Here is a 13,955-nt window from a genome sequence, read left to right on the forward strand (position 1 = left end):
TCTCCCTTGTGGCACATATCCACATGACATTGGTAATTACTCTCCGCCTACCACTCATGTCCGAAGAAAACCCTAATATTTTCTGTTAGGTACGCCGCGACATTTTGTTACGCTTGCACCTTAATACGTATGCCTTAACCTCGTTTTGTTCTGGTAATTCGTTGTTAGAATTGAGCGTGTCAACGGCTGTCACGGTTGATAATTTATTGGTCAAGATATGTTGCTTCACAAGCAATAATATTGTGGTGTGTAAAGAAGGAATAACATTATGGGACTCGATTTGCCTGTAATCGTATTTCTTTTTGTAGATACGGAGTTAATGGTTGAAATAACCACAATAATTTCACCACAATGATTACAGATGTACTGCTTGGCGGCATATCCAGGGGAAGATATCACACTAATACTTGGTACGTCTTCAATGCTTTTCAAAGAAATGCGATCAATTAGAATTACCTTTCCTCATATAACCTTTTGTTACACCTTTTCAAATAACAGCCCCGCAAATAATAAAACCCCTTTTGAAAATGCATGAAACCAGAATATACTTTACTATAAGTAGCTCTCTCGCAAATAACACTCTCTTTTGTGTTCTCTACTATAAGTAGATCCCTCGCAGATACTGCTAGTCCCCACACGTTGTGGAGAGGAGAGGAGGTGAGCTTACCAACCAATCCAGAGATATCAGACCCCTTATAGCTAGCCTCACCCTCTCAATCGCCTGCCTCGTCATAGTCATTCTCATAATTACTATCAACACAACTGTTCCTTCTCCCCTTGTCGTCGTTCATGGGGTTTTAGCTAGAGTTGTTCTTCTCTCGAGGTGAGATTAATTTTCTCCTCCCTTCCGTGCCCCCCCCCTCCCCCTCTCTCTCTCTCCCCCTCCCTCCCTACATACGCGAGGTGTTGGATGAAAATCTCTGAATCTGCTATGACATGATGATACTACCTTTTGGTTTCTTTCTTTCTTGTGTGCGTGGTTTGATCAATCCCTTCTCTCTTCCGCTTACTGGCTCGTGTTTTTACTGATTATCATCAGCAGAAAAATAATATAGAGTTGTCATGTATTCAATATGCATGGGCGTTCTATTTTGTTAGGATCTTGTTCCTTTTTACCCTCAGCTCGATCTCATCTTCAATTTGCTTAATGAGCCCCTCTTTTCTTTTCTTTTAGTTTTGCGCTAAATTCCATGCTCCCGTCTCCTGGATCTATTGATACGGACAGAACAACAGTTTTCTTGGGATTTGGTGAGGTTTGTTCTTTGTTCCCTGGCCTATCTCTACTGTTTGGTCTTATTTTAGTCCCCATTCATGTGGTTTGGCGACGAGATTTTGCTCCCTTTTATTTTTGCCTGTCTCTTCTTTCAGTTTGGGTTGGACCCAGGAGGATCTTTTCAGCTGCGCTTTTTTCTTCTTTTGGGTTGGATCCAGTATGGTAGGGCTTTATGTGTCCATCTGTTTTACTTCTTAAACCTGAGCTAGCATTTGCTTGTTTTCTTCTCACTACTTCAATGCGGATTAGTTTTCTACTTCCAGGATCTGCTCGCTTGATCTCATCGTTTATTCACGGTGGATCTGTGACTCGATTACATGTTTACATATAGCATAGCTTTGCAATAAGCGTCTGGATCAAATCTTTCCCTGCTTCATGATTTTCTTCCTAATATAATTGCACGAGATGCAGATCCACAAAAATTCCGTTCGGTTTCCTTCCTACAAAAGCATCATAGAAATCCTCATTGCCGATGCTAGTGACGGTGCACATTTAATTTACGAGCTAGTACAACCAGCTCTTATCTCTCTGGGTTTTTGTTATTCTTTTGGCTGAAAAGGCTGCAAGAGGATCACACCTGTCACCTCGGTGCATGAAACTTTCCTTTTCACATTGCCTTGACTTCACTGGAAGATCAATATAGTAGTAGGTGAATTTTAGTTCTTTTACCACCCAGGCACCCATCCTCCGATCCCAATGGAGCTGGAGATGTGTTTTCGTTGTTTAGCTGGTTTTTTTCCCCTTTACCAACAAGGCTCGTAATTTATGCCTTTTGTTCCAACTAAAATGTGCATCCAATTCATACGGACTCTTGTGGTGCTTGTTTAGGAGTACTAATTAATTACAAAATTTATTTATAATACTCGTATCTGATTGACCACTTTCCTATCTTGCCCTTTTCCAGGGTGAAGAAGGAGATCGAAGGAATTGTACTGAGCACTGAGACGGGAGACTTTTAAGATTCTCAGATACATAATTCCAGTCTGTCCGGTAGTCTTGCATTGCTCGCTTCGGTTTCTTGTTTGCGGCTTAAAGGAGGATCACAAAGATAGAGGTTTAATTAGCCGGGCTCCTTGAAACGGATCAGTCGTTCAATACAACCACACCCAGCCAAGGAGTAAGCCCACGCACATCACCGCCATTAACCCCACTTAATTACTCTCCTAATTGAGCAGTAATTTACTGATTTACTCAGGTCACCACCACAACCAGCACTAGCACCTTGATCATGGCCGCGCGAAAGGCCTACCACCTCCAGGCGGCTGAGGCGGCGGCGGCGAATAATCCGCCGATGAAAGTGGCGCCGCGGAAGGACGTCCAGGCTCAGGCTGCTGCTGAGCTCTCGGTCAATTGGACCGTGACGGGCAAGCGCGGGCGCCTGCCACTGGCATCCGCAGGCGCCGCCGGGAGCGCCGCGTCGTCCTCGTCCGTGACGACGGCGCTGGACTTGGAGTCGTCCTTCTGCAGCGAGGACGAGGAGGCCGCGATGATTCTCGTGCAGCTGTCCGGGCAGGAGGAGCGCGGCCCCGGGGATGATGAATCAGAAGAGGAGATGCTTGTCCCCGTTGCTGAGCACCAGATTGCGCCCGCGGCCGTTTCTGAGCACGATATCGTACAACAAGCCGATCGGCTACCAGCTGAACATGTCGCCGGGGTCCAGGACGTCGCCATGCTCGACGCCGACGCGCCGGAACCGGAAGTCGAGCAGCCTATGGTACCAGACGACCATGTCTCTGGCGCCGCCGGCGCGTCGGCGTTGCTGCCTATGATGCCAGGCGCCCATGTCTCTGGCGGCGCCGCGTTGCAGGTGCAGCAAGCTGACAAGTGCTCTGCGCCGCCAATGGAGCATACGTTCGGCATCATCACGGAGTCCTCCCTGGCGGCGGCGATCGAGCAGGCCAAGAAGGCCGCCGCCGCCGCATCGTCCTCCGAGGTCAAGAAGGGCAAGCTCGTCCTCTCCGATGCCAATGCGATGAAGCCAATGAAGAAGCTCCGACTCCAAGATATTATCCAACTCCAGGCTCCAGCTCCTCACGATCCGCAGCCGTCGCGGGCGACAGAATCCTTCCTCCGGACGCCAACGAGGCCGCGCATACCGTCGCCGGCGTCGACCCGGAGGTTCGTGTGCCCGAGGTGCGACAAGAAATTCCCCACCTACCAAGCGCTCGGCGGCCACATGGCGAGCCACAACAGAGCCAACAAGTACGGCGCCGACGGGCCGCAGCACCAACAGCTGGTCGCCCAGCTCGCCGTCGCCCGCGCGGCGCAGCAGAGCCTCAGGGCGAGCAACGCAAACACCGCTGGTACTGGTACCACCAACAGCGGGCGCCGGAGCATGACGAACCTGCCGCCGCCGCCCAAGGAGCCGATACTGCTGGCGCCGCCCGCGGTGCACCCGTGCTCCCGGTGCGAGCTCGTCTTCCGCACCGGCCAGGCGCTCGGTGGCCACATGCGCAGGCACTGGATCGCGGACAAGGTGCGGGCGGACGCGGCCGAAGCCAGAGCCGCCATGGATGCAGCGGCCGGGGAAGCCGTCCCGGCTGCAGAAGCCGCCGTGCAAGCAGCGGCAGCGGAAGCCGTCGTGGCTGCTGCTGCCTCGGTACCGGCGGCAGCGCCCAGGGGTGAGCCCCTGGATTTTGACCTTAACGAGATGCCCGGTGAAGAATGAAAGGGAGAGCTAAACCCTAGCTTGCCAGCCTTCCCCAAGGTACTGGTTTGCTTTAAAGTCGGTGCATTTGCTACTGTCGTCGTCCTATCTTATTCTTATCTAGTGTGTCACTGTCATTTTAGTTGCTCTGTTCCAGTGTTTAGTCTGCCAGTGTTTGAGATCGATATTGCTTCGAACTGTAATACTCAGTCCATCGATGGCAGGTAGATAGATGCTGGTAAAATGCATCTTACTGTTTTTCTGTACAAGTAGCCAAAGTACTGTCAAGTCTTGTTTCGCGTATCTTAATATCGGGGGATCTAGGAGCTGACGAATTCCCCTGACATTGGTGTCAGGAATTATATAATTTGTTTTTTTTCCAGAGTTCTTATTCAGCTGCTGCTGTTACTGTTCACGCATTTTTCTCCTCTGCATACTGATGGTACTGGTTGACTAGAGCAATTAATCCGACTTCTATAGCGCTAGCTGTTGAGGCATTTTCTCCTTTGACCTTTTATGGTATACAATATATACACCTTTGACTATACTTATACTTTTGACTTTTATATGTTTATTAAATAAGTATGTTTATTAAATTAGTAAAAACATATAGCATACAATATTTCTTTCAAAACAAATACAATGATATTACTTCTCAATTCATACACCTTGTCATATAATTGTGGTCAGACGTTTACCACATACGTATTTACATCTCAATTCATACACCTTGTCATATAATTGTGGTCAGACGTTTACCACATACGTATTTACATCTCAATTCATACACCTTGTCATATAATTGTGGTCAGACGTTTACCACATACGTATTTACATCTCAATTCATACACCTTGTCATATAATTGTGGTCAGACCGTTTACCACATACGTATTTACATCTCAATTCATACACCTTGTCATATAATTGTGGTCAAACGTTTACCACATACGTATGTATGGTTAGGCGTATGCTAGATTGGTGTGTTTATGTTCTTAAACTCTAGAACTGGACTTTTAACCTTGGGAAAGAGGCCATAATCTGGACAAAGCGGCTCTTCACCATTAAGCCTAGCCCCCTTTTGTGACCTTTGGAGGGTGTTGTGTCTCCTAACCCGCTGGAGGGCTTGGAAATCTTCTGAGATGTTAAAACGCCAAGTATAAGAGCATTTTCAGCCGTGGCCCCTAAAACATGGCTCATACTTGTTGTTTAAGGGCTTCTCTCTAAAATTTTGGCCCATATTTTATCTCGAGTTTTGGCCCTTAAAATCTCAGCCCCTATTTTATTTTGCTCTTACACTGATAGATGGGACATACTTGTCAATGGGTCATGGCCCTAAATCTCATCTTCTTCCCCATCGAGCGGCCTCATCTTCTTCCCCACTGTGGCAGCGCCATGGCCATATCAAGTGGCCTCTACCCGATCCTGGCCGTGGGCGGCAAAGGTAGTGGGACCAAGGGTGACGGCGCGCGAGGCTGTGGGCCGGGGGGCAAGGCGGAGTGGCGGCTGCGGGAAGAGCGAGGCGGGAGAGGGGCTGCGGGGCAAGGGGGAGCAGCGGCGGGCAAAGTGAGGCGCGGCGCTACGGGGCAAGGCGGAGCGGCGCGGGGCAGGGCGACGCTGATGCTGGGGGTCGAGGGAGGGGGGCGGTTGGAGTCGGGCAGGAGACGTGCGAGGAAGAAGACACGAGAGAGAAGAAAAGCTTACGTGGACAGAGGTAGGGGCTGGCTCGGGAGCCCCAGGAATGAGGGCCAAGAAGGAAAATGCAGATACCTTCCTACTTTAGGGGTTTGAGTAGGGGCTGCTGAAAACGTTTTTTTGTTACCTTAGCTCTTAAAAATTGAGTAGGGGCACTGCTAAAGATGCTCTAAGCGTGAAAAATTCACCCTGAGAAATTGATCATGGACTTCGTGTCCTATCTCAAGGATATTATAAGGTGGTGAGTTTGTTTACATGACCAAGCGTCGGCGTAGAATACTAGAATCCTGTCAAAGATCTAAACTCTGAACAAAAAATCTCTTCTCTCTACCTGTTTATATTTTGCACTTTACTTTCTTGCAAATTGATTGGTTTGTGTTTTTAGTTTGGTAGAATTGGATCAGATATGGTTTTACCGCTGTCATCACATAGTTGTTTTGTTATGGCGTAGAAGTCTCCTGCTCACCCCCTCCACTCTACTAGACATAGTTGATTCTTCAACTTCAATTAGCATCTGAACAAATCAAAATCAGAAGGAAACTTTTCTCGTTCTAAACGAAAACTAATGCTGACATGACACCATTCAGTAGACAGAAACAGCCAATAAGCTTAGTCAGCCAAACCCAAATCTATACGAATGTAATTTACAGCACACACGTAGTCACGGATGTATACAACACACAATGCAGCAGCTTCACTGTACTGAAGTTAGACCTAATTCGAATAGACTCAATTTACAGACTACAACAAACACCTCTAAATCATCATGTTGGTACAACATCACCAAAGCGGATCGAATCTTGCCCGACGAACATCTTCAGGGAAAGACACAACATTATCAGCTGCAGGAGGCCAAAGAGGCCAATTTTGAAGGTTCTGCTCTGCATCCTCAGGACTTCCGTTGTCCCAGAGAGCTCCTTCTCATGTGCCTCCAATCTGTCTACCTTCTCTTTCAGCATGAGGATCTTGTTCTCAGTGTCTCGAAGCTTGAGCAAAACTCTTGTGTCCTCCCTGGCAGAGAACTTGTGCTCCTCCAAGGCGATCTGATCCTCAGCCTGGATTACCCAACTTTGTCTTGCCTTCACCATGACCAGACACTGAATCTCGGCTTCTATTTTCTCCTGAAGGTGGTGCTCAAGCTCCACCTCTAGCTGATCAATATCGATCGGTGCCATTTGCATCGTTGGTATATGTGCACTACTTATAAGTACTTCAAGATTGGATAATCGTAGTTCCTTCTCTGTGATAGTATCTGACGCTTCTTTCAGTTTCTGTTCAAGATATTCCATTTTCTTATTCATTACCAATGCATCAAGACCTATATCAGGCTTTCTGTTATCATCACGCGAATCCTCAGCCCCAAACTCCTGGCCAAGTTCTGAACAAGAATACAGGCAAAACATAGCAGTTATACGTTACAGGTAGGTTCACACAAGCATAGGCAATAACAAAATGAAGCTAAAAAAATGAGAGCATTGTTGGAATCATGAGATACCATGGCATAACCTATTATGAACAAGAATGACACAGTTCCCGTTACAACCAAGAGATGCAAGAGCTAAGTGATTCGTCAGAACATGAACTGGCCACAAGAACAATTTTGAAGCGCAAGCATTTTCATTTACATAATTCCTAAACCTAACAATGTTGTGAAAAGTTCGATAAAAGATTATGTTATAAACTCTGTCAATGATGCTGATGCTCAAGTATATGCTCAGAAACCACTACGATCAATTCAAAGTTTGAAACAAAAGCAATTACACATTAACATTAACATTGGCGTGTACCATTCATTCAGCTAGCAAAAATAACGAGTGTTTGTCTGTTTGACAAGTATACTACATAAATGCAACACTGAAAAAGAAATAAATGTATTGCAGGAGTGGGAGCTGTAACTAACCATTATCACATAAAACTGGACAGACTACTTACTGGCCTTAAATTAGTAGTAAACTACCAGGTAAACATTAGCAGACTTTTTATGCGATCTGATTACTATGACACTGCTCAGCAATGCTTATGTTCCAACAGAAATCAATGGTTTTAAGCACTTCCAAAGCATTATACCACACAAGCTATCACAGTTTTGTCTAAGATAGTTCACACGCACAAAGGGGACAAGGTACCTAGTGATTACTACCCAGCAGTCTAAATCAAATTAACAGGAGAGCGAGTAATATTGTCAATGGATAAAAAGAATTACCACTTTCAAGAACTTCATTTTTCTTGAAGAATCTTTCAAGAACTTCTTGTGCTGTCTCAAGTGAAGAAATTGTTTCAGCAAGAGGATCATCATTTTGGGGCACCCAACTCCATTCATTTTCTTCATTTTGCTCTTCATTGTCATCCAAATTTACAAAACCCCTTATCATGTCCTCATCACCGCCACTGAACTTTTTGTATGCTGATTGAACCTCCTCACTTTGCCGATCCTCACTTTGATCCCCATCATAACTCATCGACATTATTGGATGCCTGTTGTTGCTAAACGCATCACCTGCATTAGATATTGTCAGGTAAGATTCCCCAGAGGAAGCCTCTCCCTTGGCCCTAATAGCCCATCGGTGTGTCTTGCACCCTACTCCCCGCGAACCAAAATCTTTCACCCTAACCCTTTTTCTGTTACGATGTTCATACATATTTGATTTCATTGAACATCTGCTTGCCGTAAAGCTGGGCCGTAAAGGCCTCTGGTCTAAAATATTTGAGACTATACCTAACGAGTATTCAGTGGCTAGCACCAAAAACTGGACATTCAGATCCAATGAGTTGTCAGACGATTCCCTATGCACTCTTCTCCATCTCCTCGATAGACATGATGTCCTTGGTGATGTATGGACAAGATACTTTTCTTGCGTTCTAAATACGGTGGAGCTAACTTGCGTGCAACAGCCTTGTCGTCAAAAGGCAACTTGGAAGAAATCCAATCAGATTCTCCTTCCCAGCAGCACGATCGAAGCTCGCAACTTCAGTCTCCCTCAACTGCAACTCGGTTAAATTTTCCCCTCCAATCCCAGCTAAATCGCTGCCCCTAGTCGTAAAATCCAATCGAGCCATCCTAATTTCAGAAACCCCAACCCCACGCGAAAAAAAACAAACGCAATTCGGCCACAAGCAATAAGATTTCTAGGGTTTGGCTATGATTCTCCGAGCACAAACACCCCAAATTTATACACCTGGTGACAGTTGCGACCAATTCAGCCCCGAGGAACATTTTCAACCAGGCAAACAAATCCCAGAAACTACCTATAAGTCATCACACCACGCATGCGAATCCTTTTTGCGAACTAAAGCGAAATTACCATGAAAATTTGCAGGAATTGGACGAAGCGGCAGGACAGTTACGTACCTGGCGCGCCGAAGTTTCGGGGGACTTGGACTCAGGGCTGGGCGGCGGTTGAGTAGAAGCTACGGAAGACCACACCGGAGGCGAGCGCCGGATAAATAAATACTTCTCGTTGGCGGGATTTTCCGTGAAGTGGTGGACAAGCTGCGCCGCGCAAGGAACTAAGGAAGAGAGGAAAGCACGAAGCGGAGGCAAACGGATGTTCGGGAAGTTACCTCGACCTTTGGTGCTCGCCAGCTCTCCGATTCCAAAATCTTCTGTAGCCTCGGGCCGTTTTGGTTAGCAGAGGAGCTTCGGCCTTCGGGCTTGTTTTTTTTAAAGCAAACCATATATTTCAAGTGCTAATGCGCAAATTTCATCTCCCGCCTATACTTGAAACAACATGGTGACAATCTACATGCATGCATTAATGAACAAATTTGATAGCATCATCTATATTTTTTGAGATTTCAAATTTCAAAATGTCTTATCTCTGAAAATGTGTACCTGTTTTATGATCCGTTTTTACGGTTAGGTTTGTTTCGACTAGATCTTCGAAACTATATCCCATATTGGTATGTTCAAACAATATTTTTTTCCAGCCTACAACTTACCAGCCAATAATGCATGAAGTTACTATCGTGTTAGTAACAAATAACCATGCGGTAAGTTCAAGCAAAATAGGCTGATAATTTGTCCACTAAAGTTACCATCAAATAATATACAAAAGTATCACCGAGTTAGTAACAAGTTACCACGTGATAACTTCATGCATATTGGTATGTTCGACAGAAAAAATCAATCTCAAAAGTTACCACTCGATAATATATGAAGTTGACACACTGTTGATACCAAGTTACCACATGGCAACTTCGTATAAATAGAATGGTAACTTATGCATGAAAACTACCCGTCAATAATTAATGAAGTTGCCACCCTATTACGACATGCCAACTTTTTTAAAGTAGGATGGTAATTTTCGCATTATCAATTGGTAACTTAAGTGCCCGAAAAAAAGTTTGGCAAAACATATCAAAATCGGATCTAAATTTAAAGCTATCGTCGCTACGAAGCAAACGGTAAAAACGGAATATAAATCAGACTGACGATTTGATCTACAAAACATTTTAAACCTTGAAAATGAACTAGTACAAAGAAAACAGACCACATCCAGCTGCACTCTCCGCACGCCCAACTAGCCTCAACTGGAACGCGAGGCAGCGTTGGACCAATTGCGTCCGTGCACGCGAATCAGCCAGATAAAAAACGTCAGTGCGTTATGTTTTAGAATATTTCAATAGATAATCCAGATTACACATATGGTAACGACATCAGACAAACATGTTTGTCAATCAACTTTGCATAAAGTACTCCACAGGAAGTAAAATTACAATTTAAACATTGGAGAATCTTGTGCCTCGCTGAACCGTCGTCCAGCCTCCTCCGCCGCCGCCACCACGGCGGCGTCAAAAAAAAGGCGAACAGTTGTCATAACCAAATCTGGGAGAGCACCTTCGCACACAAGGATGCTTTTAGAGCCGATAAACCGGACCGTCACGAGCGACAAGGCCAAGACTTTGTGGCACATCGGCCGGGGAACTTCCTCATGGTCACCAGATCTCGATGTCGTCATCTTCATCAAACGCAGTCGAAGAAGAGGAACAACGCCGCTTGCAGTCATCCACACGCCCAACTGCAAGACAACAAACGCAACAACAGCAGCCGACATGACCGCCACCAACGAGAGTGCCGACTGCCGACCACCAGACACGAATCTCGTCGGATCCAGAGATCGGCCAGAAGACTGGGCCACCTTCCCCGGTTCCCCCTGACGCCACCGATTGAAACAACGACAAGATGGAAGAGCAAATGCAAATTATTCTGACGCGGCATCGTCTCCTTCATAGAAGCAACACCCCAAGAAAACACTAAGCCAATCCTAACTACAGGCCGGAGCACTGGGGTCCCCACCCCCTCCCGTCGCCTGAGCAGCGGACGGAGGAGGCAAGGACCGGCCGCTGGCCGGCGTAATTTGGGGCAGAGATCGCGCCTTCTCACGAGAGCGAGAGCGGTTCTGGGTGGGCAACTTTCGGCCATTGTTGCCGCTGAGAGAAACCTGTCCCACCCGGGGAGTCCTTGTATTCTGAACCACGCAGGATAGGTATAATATGGTTTTGTACTTCTGGTTTTTTTTAAAAAAAAACACTCTTTCTGATCCATAACATGGTCTTGTTGGGTAAAGTCCTGAAAATTTGAATTAAATCTTCGACACTTATCGTGAATCGTAGAGAATATAATATGGTCTTGTTGGGTAAAGCCCTCTCAAAAGAAAGAAATATTGTTCCGTCCAATTGATCTGTCCTCCTCATATGCAACCATCTCGAGTTCTAAACAGCTGGGCTCTATTGCAGAAATAACGCAGCAGAAGAAACCTTGAATCTTTTTTTTTTGAGGAAGAAGAAACCTTGAATCTGGAAGTCAAAGGCTCAAGATGGTGATCGCTGAAACCTGCGCCAGTCGACATGGCTCGATGCTGACGACGGGAAGGATTGCGAATTGAATCAAGCGGTGATGCTGGTTCATATGGTGTGGTACACTTTTGGTGCTTTTTGTTAGAGCTGGCATTGTAATCGTGTGATAGGATAGTTTATTACTCCACATCTTAGCGCACGGTGCCTGTTTTCATTTTGTCAAAAAAAAATTGATCTGTCCATTGGATATTTGATCTGTCCTGCCTCTGTTCTGGACTTCTGGTTGTTCTAAAAAGAACTTTTGTTTAGGGCATAGATGTTGTTCTAAAAAAACGTCGTCACCAAGACATATGGATCTATCTGGCTAGTAATTTTTGGAGTAAATTCTGAGCCAGTCTTGATCAGTGCATGTCTTGGCGATTAATGAACACTCTTCTGTTGGCCTTCTCCTGCCTGAAATGCGCCCTAATCAATATCTCCATAATATTGCATCCATAATATTGCATCCATTATGGCAATTACTCCAGTTATCACAACATCGCACATTCGCACGCGTTCATGCTGCCGGGAGATAGTGCAGCGTCGGCATGGGGTAGCAATTTGCATGGCCGGCAATTACTCAAATTAATGCCATCGTTTCCTCGACTCTCAAGCGGGCAGGTTCTGTTCCCGGAGAACGGCCCTAATATTTGAATTTTATTCGTCGACCGCCTCCCGAAATGGAAGGCTGGAACGATGACTAAGGTCGGATGACTGACAACTTTTTATTTATTTTAGCGGAAGACTGTCAGTTATACCTCTTCATCAGATCTTGGTATCGGGTCTCTATTGGAAGGTCCAAAAGGAGGGGGAGAAGATCCCATGGGCCTTCCTCTAGACTAGCTGGTCGGAGGCCAGTAACAAGCGTTGTCACGTTAATCGGGCCATGATTTGCAGACAGCTTTGTTAAGATGGTCTTGGCATTCCGGGCCTCTCAAGGCTTGCCATCATCCTCGCTAGATGTGGCAGATGTGAACTGAACGCTACCCCCCCCCCCCCCCCACCACCACCCCCTTGCGTGCGTACATGATAATGCATTTGACATTACATGGTTAGAATCCTGGTACCGGCACGGTTACCCCATCGTCCTTGGCATGGACTGGACTTGCAATTCTCTCAAATTGAGAGAACTGTTCTTTACTCTTTTTTTCTTTTTGCTGGTGATCGGTGATGGCGCCTTTGCGCCTTTTTGGAGAACCGTTGGTTGGACAGCCGCCCATTTTCGAATTGGCCCCAAACATCATCCTGCTTGTGCCAAAGAGCATCCAGCAAAGTCACACCATTTGTGAGGCCCTTGCTAACGACTGACATTTAAGGGTCCTTGCATTCTCTAGTCATTTGATAGTACATTAAGATTTCAAAGAAGTTGCGTGCAATCCACGATGGCCTCTGCTGGAGGTAGACGTATGACGAGCAATTCTCTTCCAAGTCATGCTATTGCTGCCTCTTAGCGGTTGAACGAAATCCTGTTTCTCAATTGTACACAACTCTCTCTTTCTCTCTCTCCTAATCAATGCATCGCAACACGAAACTTTGTGTTTTCTCAGAAAAGAATAGTGTTTGAAATTTGTTTTTCTGAAAGGGCCCCCCTTAACCCAAACGGAGACGGAGGTAGTACATTAGACCAATGCTTAATATACCTTGCTAAACCATGTAGCAATGGAGTTATTTTTTTGTTTTTGCCAACAAATGGACTTATTTGCATAGGAAGATCCTCTATCCATACTAAGACCAAAATGATTAAGACCCAAATGGTTTTTTGACTGGATTAGGAATTCCCTCTTTTTTTAATTTTTTATTTTCTAGATCTATAACCCAAGATTTTTCTTAATCCTATCTAGTTCCCCATCATTTCAATAATGATCTCATTATTAACTATTCTCGCAGAACCGCTCCACGGAACGGCCGTTAACCATTGGTCGTTGAGGAGGTGTATTTTCAAAGTTCTCAAAGTAACCATATCTACTATTGTGTTAACGGGGGCATGGTTTGGTAAATACCCTGATTTGGACACTATTAGTGGATAAAATGATTTCTTTCACTTCACAATCCCAAATAATTCGCTTAGGAGTCGGTATATAAAGATTTAATTTCACTTCGTCGGTTCTCCTATTGCGTTAGACTTATTTTTTTATAAAAAATCAGCTGGACTCTATTATACATAATTGTTACTCCCTCCAACTCATATTACTTGTCATTGATTTAGTACATTGGGTCGGAGGGAGCAGTATTTTTCTAAGTGCAACTTAGTGCACGTACTTCCTCCGTCCCCAATCAACTGACGTTGATTTGTATAAGGATCTATGCAAATCCACGTCAGTTAATTTGGGACGGAGGGAGTAGTACTCAGTGCACAGACCACTATTTTGAGGCAGCCTTTTCTGGTTACTACACTCTCAACAGTACAACAACATTGGATGAAGTTGACCACGTCAGGTTCTAGTGACCACGAGGAAGTTCCTCGGCCGACGTGTCACAAAGTCTCGGTCTCGTCGCTTGCGGCGGTC

The 13,955-nt window shown here is 45.5% G+C and overlaps 2 protein-coding genes across 2 annotated transcripts; one reads left to right on the plus strand and one right to left on the minus strand.

The window, feature by feature from the left end:
- The first annotated feature begins 2,501 nt into the window (after positions 1-2,501).
- Positions 2,502-3,941, plus strand: LOC112269383. The gene is made up of 2 exons (XM_024456059.1): positions 2,502-3,170; positions 3,294-3,941. Exons 1-2 carry the CDS (start codon positions 2,502-2,504, stop codon positions 3,939-3,941), a joined length of 1,317 nt encoding a protein of 438 aa, XP_024311827.1.
- A 2,302-nt stretch (positions 3,942-6,243) lies between these two features.
- Positions 6,244-9,100, minus strand: LOC100835991. Its single transcript, XM_024456316.1, has 3 exons — positions 8,963-9,100; positions 7,817-8,110; positions 6,244-6,991 (listed from the first exon to the last, which is right to left on the minus strand). The coding sequence occupies exons 2-3, from the start codon at positions 8,076-8,078 to the stop codon at positions 6,378-6,380; spliced, it is 876 nt and encodes a 291-aa protein (XP_024312084.1). The 5' UTR covers positions 8,079-8,110; positions 8,963-9,100; the 3' UTR covers positions 6,244-6,377.
- Between the last annotated feature and the right edge of the window lie 4,855 nt (positions 9,101-13,955).

Source organism: Brachypodium distachyon, chromosome 5, assembly GCF_000005505.3.
Source record: "Brachypodium distachyon strain Bd21 chromosome 5, Brachypodium_distachyon_v3.0, whole genome shotgun sequence".
NCBI classification, from domain to species: Eukaryota; Viridiplantae; Streptophyta; class Magnoliopsida; order Poales; family Poaceae; genus Brachypodium; species Brachypodium distachyon.

What these genes read in the sequence shown, in the direction of transcription:
- LOC100835991 (XM_024456316.1), bottom strand. Translation starts at nt 8,078, where the DNA reads ATGTCGATGAGTTATGATGGGGATCAAAGTGAGGATCGGCAAAGTGAG. An exon ending in AAATGAAGTTCTTGAAAGTG is followed by an intron (nt 6,992 to 7,816) that starts GTAATTCTTTTT and finishes ATTCTTGTTCAG; the next exon opens with AACTTGGCCAGGAGTTTGGG.
- LOC112269383 (XM_024456059.1), top strand. Translation starts at nt 2,502, where the DNA reads ATGGCCGCGCGAAAGGCCTACCACCTCCAGGCGGCTGAGGCGGCGGCG. An exon ending in TGGCGGCGGCGATCGAGCAG is followed by an intron (nt 3,171 to 3,293) that starts GCCAAGAAGGCC and finishes ATCCAACTCCAG; the next exon opens with GCTCCAGCTCCTCACGATCC.